Raw genomic sequence first — 10,719 nt, 5'->3', positions numbered from 1 at the left:
ATTCCTGGCATCATCATACCTCCTGCATCCTCAGACTGCCCCAGAACCTGGTGAGAAGATCACCACCTCTACTCATCCCTGAGGCAGCACAGACTGAGAGGCAAAAGAGAGATGGAGTGGGAAGAAGCAGCCTTGTAGGTTATTCTTTGCTGAGAACTGCTCAGAGAGGCTGGTCCTGCCAGGAGTGTGCGAGACCTCAGCTAGTGGTAGGAAATGGGTATGCTCAAGAGAAATCCCTTTAGGGACTTCCCTGGTGGCGCAGTGGGTAAGACTCCACTCTCCCAATGCAGGGGGCCCGGGTTTAATCCCTGGTGGGGGAACTAGATCCCGCATGCATGCCGCAACTAAGAGTCCTTATACTGCAAATAAAAAAGATCCCGCGTGCCACAACTAAGACCGGGCACAACCAAAATAAACACATAAATATATTAATTAGTTAATTTTAAAAAGACAGAGAGAGAAGTCCCTTTATCCTGGGCCACATGCAGTGGCTCAGAGCCAGGAACTGGGCTTCTTCCCTTTGCCTCTCCCCTCCCCATTACTCCAATCCCAAAGCCCTCTTAAACTAAGAGGAGTGTCCTTCAATCAAGAGACAAATTCACAGACCACCGCTTCCTCTCTCATTTGTCTAATACTTTCACATCCAGAATCTCACCCTGTAAAAAATTACACACTATACAATTGCAATTACATTGCAATTTTTATGCTGAAGAAACTGGGTCTCAGAGTTTCGTTCCCAAGTTGGGGTTCATACCCATCATCCACAGGCCTACCACAGCCCTCCTGCCTTCCAGGCCCCTACCCACATGCCTCCCCTGGTCCTTCCTGCCCCAGAGGACACCGCTCCTGGGGTAGAGATCATTTGCTATTTCCTCCTGCATTTTAACATTTTAACACTGAAGGGCTACCATAGCAATCTAAAAGAGCATTGTCAAATAGGATTTTGTGCAATGTGGGAATATTCTATATCTTTTCTGCCCAGTACAGTAGTCCCTAGCTGCATGTGGTGATTGAGCACTTGAAATGTTGTGTGTGTAAATGAGAAACTTGAGATGTTATTTACCGTATCGGACAGTGCAGTTCGGGAATCTTCAAGGCTCAAAACCCGTGACGGTCTGGGCTATCACTCCTCACACTCAGCAACCCACCCCAAGCCCCAAGACCTCCATAGTCTTGAGGGACCTCTCTGAATTACCTGCCTATACCAGGGACCACATCGCGGGGTCTGGCTGTCCTCTCTTCCCCGGTCTTGCCTCGAGCGCCAGGGGTCGCTGTGCCCGCGGGGCCGGCGGAGAGCTGTGCGCGGTGCCTGGCGCTGTCCGGGAGGCGGCGACGGCTACGCCCGCGCGGGGCTGGGGAAGCGGAGGCGGCCCCGGGCTAGGAGGAGGATGAGGCGGCGGCGACAGCCGCGAGCTCCCAGGCCTGCGGGCGGCAGCCTCGGAGGGACCCCGGCTGAGCTCTGCAGAGCTGGCCGAGCGGGCCCGGAGCTCCCCGGTGCCCAGGGCGGGCCCCGCATGACCGTGATGCCAGTTTGGTCAGAGCCCCTGCGCCTCGGGGACGCAGCAACTTGGTGAGGGGGACGGGACTCCGGACTAGACAGCACCGGAGCTGACCGCTCCCGCCTGCAGTCCGCCTTTCGGAGTCTCGATCCCGGGTCCAGAGGCGAGGAGAACCTCAGGCTGGCGGGTGGAACCCGTGGGTACCGCCGTGGGGCAGGTAGGTCCCAGGCGTGGGAGCTCAGAATTGGGAGGACTGAGTGGGCGCGGGGCAGGGGCGGGAGAAGGCAGGGATAGGTTAAAGGATCTTGTGGTTCACATTCTCAACCCCATGCCGGTATACAGGGGTTTGGGGAAAACAGCCTGGGAAACTGAGGCAGGAGTGTGGAAGCCTGAGAACAAACCCCAGAAGCTTCTTTCTCAAGCTCTCTTTGAGGGAAGGAATAGAATGCCAGAGAAGGCACCCCCAAATGCCCACTCCCGGGGTCTTTTGGGTCTTGGGGTTCATAGAAGAGATGGGAAAGTTGGATTGGAGGTGTGGCAGCTCAGAGTGAAATGGGTTGGGGGACTGCCGGAGAAAAGGCACAGCTGCCTTTGTAATGATCAAAACAAAGGTTCCTGAAGGGGGCAGGGAGAGGAGATACCTACTCAGGAAAGAGGTACTTCTAGAAGCCCTCTGCCAGTGGAGCACACCCATCCCAGGGGTTTTGGCATCACTTCCTCCATCTGCCCCCGCAGTCTTTCCTGGGCTCTCACTCTGGGGAGCTAGGACACATGGCTCTTGGTCCTTCTTGAGCCCCACCATCCTACCTGCCTCAGTTCCACCTCCCTCTGGAGGTTGAGGGAGGGGAGGTCTTGGGGAAAATGGAGATGCTTTGGGGCTGAGGCCGCTGAGGCTCAGAGACCTGGAGGACTCCCGTTCTAGCCCTCTAGAGTGGGAATGGGGGTGAGGGCAGCAGAGTTGAGCCAGCTCCTGGCCAGTCCAGGAAGCAGGTGTGATGGGGCTAGGAGGAGGAAGAGGCAGAGAGGATTCAGGGCCTCAGGGGTTATTATTCTCAGGCGCCTCTTCCCAGCAGTGGCTGTCAGATTCTGCTCAGGAGCTCTTCCCCAGCCTTCAGCCCCTTCCCAAGACCAGAGAGATGACAGGGTTGGTTCTTAGACACCTCCTACCATCAACCCTGCTTCACTCCTGGCACAGAGAAGCTCCCTCCGGAGCTACACGTTCCCAGAGTCTGCAAGGACCTCTGCGAATTCCCAGGGCAGAGGAGGGACTCTGCCCCCTGTCCTGGCACCTTGGGGAACAACCTCAGAATTAGGCACCACTTCAGTGCCCAGTCCACCCACTTGCCCTCACCCAGGCCCTCCTCCTCCCCCTGCATGGCCACGGGCTCCCTCTGTCCCTTGCAAACCACAAGAATCTCTCCTATTTGTCTAGGAAGAGTGAGTCTGAGGCCAGTGGATGAACTGACAGAAGATAAAAGATTCCAAAAAAGGTGAGTGAGGAGACAGTTGAAGAGGGGGAGTTGGGGGAGTGGTGCGTAGACAGAGATCAAGCACCCTATCCAAGGGAGCAGCCAGGTCCTGGCATTTGGTTTGGCCTCTAGTGTTCCCAGCACTAAGCTGGCACCTGAGGGAGCCCAGTGATCCCCAAGGGGTAGCAGTGCAGCAGAGGGGGTGGTTCATGCCCCTTCTGTGCTTGGGTGGCTCCCAGCTGCTCTGTGCCTCTGCTTTACTGGGGTTCCCTCCATTCTAGTCCACTCTCTGGGATAGATTTGGGAGATTCGAACCATCAAGGATGAAGGAGGAGAAGGAAAGGGGAAGAGAGCAGAAGCAAGGTGGTCCAGCGGGAACAGGGCAGGTTTCTGCGCTCAGGGTCTTCTACCCACATGCTGCCTGGCCTTGGGCAAGTCACTTGACTTCTATTAGCCTCCACTTCATTTCTTCCTTTTTATATTTAAATTTTGTTTAAGCTGAATTGCTAGTACCTTCCCGTGGTTCAAATCCCAAAAGATTAAAGAGCAATAGGGAGAGAGATTTCCCTGGCAGTCCAGTGGTTAAGACTTTGCCTTCTAATGCAGGGGGTGCGGGTTCGATCCCTGCTTGGGGAGCTAAGATCCCACATGCCTCGCGGCCAAACAGCCAAAACATAAAATAGAAGCAATATTGTAACAAATTCAATAAAGACTTTAAAAATGGTCCACATCAAATATTACTCAGCCATAAAAAGAAACAAAATTGAGTTATTTGCAGTGAGGTGGATGGACCTAGAGACTGTCATACAGGGTGAAGTAAGACAGAGAGAGAAAAACAAATACCATATGCTAATACATATATATGGAATCTAAAAAAAAAAAAAAAAGGTTCTGAAGAACCTAGGGGCAGGACAGGAATAAAGACACAGACGTAGAGAATGGACTTGAGGACACAGGGAGGGGGAAGGATAAGCTGGGACGAAGTGAGAGAGTGGCATGGACATATATACACTACCAAATGTAAAATAGCTAGTGGGAAGCAGCCGCATAGCACAGGGACATCAGCTCGGTGCTTTGTGTCCCCCTAGAGGGGTGGGTTAGGGAGGGTGGGAGGGAGACACAAGAGGGAGGGGTTATGGGGATATATGTATACCTATAGCTGATTCACTTTGTTATACAGCAGCAACTAACACAACATTGTAAGGCAGTTATACTCCAATAAAGATGTTAAAAAAAAATGGTCCACATCAAAAAAAAATCTTAAAAAAAAAAGCAGTAGGGAGAAACATATCTCCATTCCACCTCTGTATCCCAGCCAACCAGTTTCCCACTCCCAGCCAACCAGTTTCCGTTCTTGGTGGCAAACAATGTTATTAGGGTCTTTTGGTACATTTTCCAGAGCTAGCTTAACCCATATTTGAGCAACATATATAATTCCTCCCTTTTACACATCGAATACACATCACCAGGCACTTTGCTTTTTTTCCCTAAATGACGGATTATCGTTGGAGATCATTGCATGCCTCAGTACCTAAAGCATTTCCTCATTCTGTTACAGCTGTCTGGATGGGCATTGCACAGATGGCCCACAGTGTATTTAGCCAGCCCTTTACTGACGGTTGTTTAGGTTGTGTCCAGGCTTTTTGAGTATCCGTTTGCTCATTTGTAAAATGGGTACAAATAATCCTACTTTGTAGGACAGTCGTGAAGGATTCAAGAGTATGTTTGCAGGGTCGAGTGCTCAAAACATGGCAGTCAGCATTATTGCTCCTTCCATGTCACAGCCCTCCATGGGACCATGCCCAGTCCATTCTTTAAGACCCCTCCTAAATGTCGTCTCCTCCACAAAGCTTTCCATGTTTTTCCCAGCAGAACAGTCTCCCTTCCTGCTCCCCTTTCTGACTGTAGTACTCACCACTTTCTACAGTGAGTCTGTGCCAGGCTGAGAGCTGCCTGGGGACAAGTCGTGCACCCTGCCCGTCTCTGTGCCCCCCAGAGCATGTGGCACAGTGGTGCTGGCACTGGGCACTGGGAGGGCTCCTGCCTGGAGTCAAGCAGGGTGTGTGCTTCTCTCTGCAGGATGCGTGAGAGGGCCACACAGAACTGGAGCACGGGCGGCTGGCTGCTGGCACTTGGCCTGGTCTGGCTGTGGACCCACCTGGCCTCGGCTTCCTTGCAGCCTCCAACTCCAACAGGTCTAGGGGAGGTGGTGGGGCCCTGGGGTGGGCGGTTTTCCAGGATGCCTGGAAAGCTGGACACCACTGCACCCCGTTCCACAGCAGGCAGATCTCTGAGGCAGAGTAAAACCCACAGATGTGAGGGCAGACACATTCTCACCTTCCCTTCCATGCCGGAAGGTGTTCTGCAGGGAGAGGAGCCCCCGGGTCAGGGCTTAAGTCTAGCCTCCTGGCCTAATTCTGTGGTTTTCCTTCTGGGATGGCTAAAGCCGGTGTAAGCGGATGATCCTCGCCACGCATTGTAAGCCCTCGGGGCCCTTGGCCTCACCCAGGGGAAGCCAGGAGATGGGGGATGGTGTGGACTCCATCTTTCTCCTGCCCAGGGGCCAGACTCTGCCAGGGTGATGAGTGTGGCCTAAATGGGGAGGAAGGAAGGATAGGAACACAGATGTGGCAGGAAGATGTCATCCGTTTCCTCCTCCCCTGCAACTGGAAATCTCTTATCTACCCCTGCCCTGAGCTGGGAGGAGGGGCTGGAGGACAACTAGGGCGGGTGGGAGGGGGGCAGGGGTGCTGGCCTGGGCCGGGCATCTGATGGTGTGCTGGCCCTTTCAGTCCCCGTGAAGCAGGGCACCTGCGAGGTGATTGCTGCTCACCGCTGCTGTAACCGGAACCGCGTCGAGGAGCGCTCCCAGACTGTCAAATGCTCTTGCTTCTCTGGCCAGGTGGCCGGCACCACCCGGGCAAAGCCCTCCTGCGTGGACGGTGAGTGAGAGGCTGGGACCCGGCAGGGAGGGCTTGGTCAGAGAGATAAGAAGGGCTGTCCAGGCTTCGCCATCTGCTGGGGATACAATTTCATGCCCAGCTCAGGGCTTTCACTGTCGGAGTCTCAAATGATGGGGCCACCTCTGGGAGGAGGGGCACAGATGTGACCATCGCCATCCCATAGATGAGGAAAGCTCCGTCATAAGCACATGCCCTCCCTCCTGGCCACACCTACTGCCTGGCACATACGCGGATTCATTTCCTCACACGATCTTCTCAGGCCTCCCGTCAGCCTCATCACCTCACACCCACTCCTCCAGACGTTGACTTCTTCACCTGCGGCTCCTTCCCAGGCCTCTTGCACATCCCCTCCTCTCGTTCTCAAGCCGGCCTTTACCCTCCCCTCACATGGACACACATGTATCGCTTGGCCGTGAATTCCTTCGTATCCACCCCTTTCCCACGGCCCCACCCATGCTTATTTTCTTACTCTCACATGGCAGCGCCATAAACGTGCCCACTTGTGCTCACACGCACACACCTGCTTGTGCGCACTCCCTCAAATGGCCTGCATGCTTGCTCACGTACACCAAGGGGTATGTTGGAGACTGTGCCTCTCTGCTAATGATGCGGTGGCTCAACTCAAGGGTTGCCTTAGAGACAACTTCCCCTGCCTTCTCCCCTCTCTGTCTTTGGTGAGATGTAGGAGTCAGTGGGGTTGAGGTTGGTATGGTTGTGTCCCAAGGCCTCAGCCTGCGTACTGCCCTTCCGGGCAGCCTGGAGTAGGAAAAAGACAAGGGAAATGCAGGGCTCTAAGCCAGGGTGTGTAGAAACATGCCCTTATTCTGCACGAACCACTCCCACGCCCACAACTGCATGCTGTACTTGCAGAGAACTTAGAGCTGCCCTCACTGCTTCCTGCTCCCACAGCCTCCATCGTCCTGCAGAAGTGGTGGTGTCAGATGGAGCCCTGCCTGCTGGGCGAGGAGTGTAAAGTGCTCCCGGACCTGTCGGGATGGAGCTGCAGCACCGGACACAAAGTCAAAACCACCAAGGTATCCAGGGAGAGACACTTCATCGCAGCCCTACTCTTCCCCCTTCGCTGGGGACGGAAAAGGGGACACAGGAACCCTGGGGTTTAGGATGCCGGTTTCCCAGGCTGAGATCTGCAAGCCATGTGGGCTCATCCCCGGACAGTCTCCCCTGGGTTTGTCTAGACTCTGGGGACTGAAATCCAAGGTGTCCTTCTGGGCATATTCCTGATGTTCCTGAGGCCTTAGTTTCCTTCTCTGCCAAGAATGAGTTTGCCTTCCAGAACATGTCAGGTCCATAGAACAAAGTAGAGAATTGAGGGAATTATCTAGATAATTGAGAGGGGAATCTCTGCAATTGCCATTCTGCCCTCCCACCCCTGCTGCAGGCCCACCCCCACCTTCCCACAATTCACTCCCTGTAGCTCGCACCTGCCTTTCTCTGGTTGAACTGCTGTGCTGACACTAGCCGAGAGGATTATTATTTCCATGGTTTGCTGCCTGCCCCACAGAACAAGGGATAATCAAAATTTTTATTGAACTCATTAGCAGTTCCATGTGTGTCACGGTTAATCCGTTGTATTGCTCTGTCATGGCCGTTTGTACAGATGGGTGACACTGTGGGGCAAGTCAGAACTCTGCCTCCTGCCTTCCCTCCCCACCATCACACCCAGCAAACAAGCAAGCAAAGAAAACAATACAGAAGGAAAGGCGGGCTCCGGACTTCTAAAGAGAACATTTTCATAGGGCACAGAACAAGAGCTACAGCAAGAAAAAGTGTGGCTGGATCTAAAGGAGAGCTTCCTATCTGCAGGCAGGCAAGGGACACAGCCATTCTGAGTATATTTAAGACTAGAAGAGACCCACCCCAGAGCTTCTGACATTTGTCACTATTGTATGGGTCTGGATTTGTAGGCTGTAGATCACTGTGCTTGCAACTTGGTAGCTACTCTGAAGCAACCAGCGGTGACGCGAGGCTGATTTATGTTTGCATGGGCCACCCAGCCACACTTTCCCAGTCTGGACTGCTTTAGGGGAAAGTGACCTGCATATCCTGGGGAATCTCGGGCACACTGGCACGGGACAGGCATTCCCTTCTCTAACCTTCCCGCATCACTTGCTCTCTAGGTCACACGATAGCTCTTGGGGGTCATGACCTGACAGCTTGATTGAGCCACCCGCTGGAGAACAGTGTCCAGTTATCAGCTGGAAAATATGGAGATTCACTTCCCCGGACCCACACGCTGTGCAAAGTGCAGCAGCACTCTTTCCAGAGGTATTGCAGTTAAGCTTCTCAGCAGATACGTCCTCATATCTCCAGGCCAATCTCCAGCCACATACCTGTGGTGCTGGCTTCTCCCTGGGGGACACAGAAGAAGGTCAAGATAGAATCCCTACCCTTAAGGAACGTTCAGTCAAGTTGAAGAGCTGACAAAAGGCAATCAAGGTAACTTAGATTAAAGTGTGTGGTATCAGACTGGTTTCTGGCCCATATGCTGTGAGCATGTTGGGGACCATTCACCCCACTTCAGTTGAGGAGACTCCTACAGCCCTTCAGCCACCCTCTGGCCGCAGGGCACAAAGACATAGGTCATATTCACCACCCACTACTTCGGTAGGACCTCACATCATAGGTCATATTCACCACCCACTACTTCGGTGGGACCTCACAACGGTCCGAATCCCCGGCAAGCTGCTGACCTACTGAAGGAAAACACTCTCCCCTGATGCCAGACCGGCTGTATCTCATTTGGATGGGGCTGAATTGACTTGGGGAAGGAAAGCAGAGATGAAGCCAAACAACTTTACAGAAAAGCTTCTGCAGAGGCCTTGCCTGCTTCGGACACACTGGGTATGGGCTGGACAGGACTGTAAGATCACCCCCACCCAAGCACCCCAGGTTTTTGTTTGTTTGCTTCTTTTAACAGATGAGGAAACTGAATCCCGGAGAAATGAGGTGACTTGCCCAAGGTGTCACAGCTTGGGCTCCCAAATCTCTAAAACGGCTGACCTTTCACTTAGCCTGGATGTTGGGATTCCAGCCTGGGCTTTCCATGCTGTTTTTATCTCAAGAACAGGAACCTGCAAAGAACTGGCTGGACAGCTCAATGATTTTGAGCAAGAACTTTTACAAAGTTCACTCCTATCTGAAATAATCCAGAATACCTACCCATCAGGATGCAGGGCCACTGGGTCTCCACTCTGCCCTCAGCCCCAACACTTCCAAACAGAACCCATGACAGCCCAGAGGTCACTCAGCCCAGTTACAGCTGGGCACTCTGAGCTGGAAGCCTTGTCCACTCTAACCCGTCTTTTCCAGAGTCCTTAGGCTGTGCCTCTCAGTGGCTCTGGCTCCAACAGAGGGTCTGGGTGGCGTCCAGGGCTAGTCAGAGTCCTCTTCCTTCAAAGGCCCTGCTAGGCAGCAGGGGAGCCCCTGCGCTGGATGGAGCCTCTGTCCAGGACTGAAGGTCAGCCAGTCAGGCTGCACCCTAGGTGGTCTGCGGATGACACACAGGCCTCAGGGACTCAGAGACGCGAATTGCTTGGATGTCTCGTCAATAAGAGAATTACAGCCTCAGTGACTGCTGGCATCAGCTGGGATCGGGTAGGATCAGCTGGGATCGCCAGGACTGCAGGGTGTGATGGGGCCTTGAGGGGAGGGGCGTCAGTAGAGACCAACTGGGACAATGCTGAATTCTGACCCTCAGAGAAGATAGATCAGATGATGGGTTGAGGCTGAGAGTCTCAGTCCCTCCCTGCTTCTCTCCCTCCCTCCCCATGCATTAGAATCAAGACCGTTGACCCTACTCCAGGGTTTATCTTTTTTTTTTTTTGAGATGTTCTTTTTTTTTTTTTTTACATCTTTATTGGAGTATAATTGCTTTACAATGGTGTGTTAGTTTCTGCTTTATAACAAAGTGAATCAGTTATACATATACATTTATCTTCTTGTTTGCCTTTTTGTTGGTTTTGGAAATGGGGTGAACAATGATGCTGGCCTCCCACTAGGCTGTAGATGTCAGAACTCTGACAACTTCGAATCTCTGCATATAGTGGGGTCACAGGGTGAGGTAATCAAGGAGTAGGTCAAAGGTTGTCATCACCTCCTTCAAGGTTGGGGAGTGGATTAAGGGATTGGCACTCTTCTGGAAAGGATAGTAAATATTTGCAGGCCACATACAGTCTCTGGCATAGTCTTTGTTTTTGTTGTTGTTTATTTTGTTTCATGTTGTTTTAAAAAACCTTTTAAAATGTAAAAACCATTCTTAGCTCAAGGGCTGTACAAAACCAGGCCCCAGGCAATTTTTGGAAGGTTGCCAACCCCAATAAACCTTTGAAGGCAGGCCATCTCTGCAGCTTGGGTCTGCCTCCCGGCCTGCCTTTGGTGCAGTGGGAACCTGAGCGTGAGGGGTGGGTCGGGTTTTGTTTTTCTTCTAATGTTCCTTAAGAGACTGGCGAGTGAATTATTTAGGCTACAAATGAGACAGCTTTAGCAGAGTCGGACAATAAGAGCCTGCTCTTCTTGAAGCCAGGAGGCAGGCTTCTCTACTCCCTCCCCATCCCTCAAGACTGTGTCCAGGAGGGAGGGAGAGGGCTCCAGCCGCCTGTGCATCTGCTGCATCCATAGCCAGTGGGCCGTGAGCTGGGGGATGGTGCTGTACAAACTCCCCCCAAGCTGCCAACCACCGCCCGCCCCTGCCCCAGCCAGGCTCCTTGATCCTCGCTGACTTCCCTCATCCCTGCTTCAGAGAAGACCTCCTTCCTTTGGCACATGCTG

The 10,719-nt window shown here is 53.0% G+C and overlaps 1 protein-coding gene and 1 long non-coding RNA gene across 5 annotated transcripts in view; both read left to right on the top strand.

Moving 5' to 3' along the window:
• The window catches only part of LOC125964622 (uncharacterized), a 91,920-nt gene that overhangs the window by 4,761 nt on the left and 76,440 nt on the right, over positions 1-10,719 (top strand). The window lies entirely within an intron of this gene.
• TAFA3 (TAFA chemokine like family member 3) lies at positions 1,388-10,284 on the top strand. Of its 4 annotated transcripts, none has more exons than XM_049710696.1 (6): positions 1,388-1,716; positions 2,932-2,989; positions 5,048-5,163; positions 5,761-5,910; positions 6,841-6,965; positions 8,070-10,284. In XM_049710696.1, the coding sequence occupies exons 3-6, from the start codon at positions 5,049-5,051 to the stop codon at positions 8,079-8,081; spliced, it is 402 nt and encodes a 133-aa protein (XP_049566653.1). In that variant the 5' UTR covers positions 1,388-1,716; positions 2,932-2,989; position 5,048; the 3' UTR covers positions 8,082-10,284. The 4 variants fall into 4 exon arrangements, with proteins under 4 accessions (XP_049566653.1, XP_033291411.1, XP_033291404.1 ...); XM_033435520.2 differs by having other exon boundaries at positions 6,802-6,965; XM_033435513.2 differs by lacking the exon at positions 8,070-10,284 and having other exon boundaries at positions 6,841-8,063.

This window comes from Orcinus orca, chromosome 1, assembly GCF_937001465.1.
Source record: "Orcinus orca chromosome 1, mOrcOrc1.1, whole genome shotgun sequence".
Lineage (NCBI taxonomy): Eukaryota > Metazoa > Chordata > Mammalia > Artiodactyla > Delphinidae > Orcinus > Orcinus orca.
Note: the sequence above shows the minus strand (reverse complement) of the source record. Positions and strands in the feature narration are given on the sequence as shown.

Excerpts from the sequence above, each read along its gene's own strand:
- TAFA3 (XM_033435491.2), top strand. The coding sequence starts at position 5,049 with ATGCGTGAGAGGGCCACACAGAACTGGAGCACGGGCGGCTGGCTGCTG. Across the intron at positions 5,164-5,760 it reads GCAGCCTCCAACTCCAACAG|TCCCCGTGAAGCAGGGCACC; the intron begins GTCTAGGGGAGG and ends TGGCCCTTTCAG. Across the intron at positions 5,911-6,801 it reads AAAGCCCTCCTGCGTGGACG|AGAACTTAGAGCTGCCCTCA; the intron begins GTGAGTGAGAGG and ends CTGTACTTGCAG.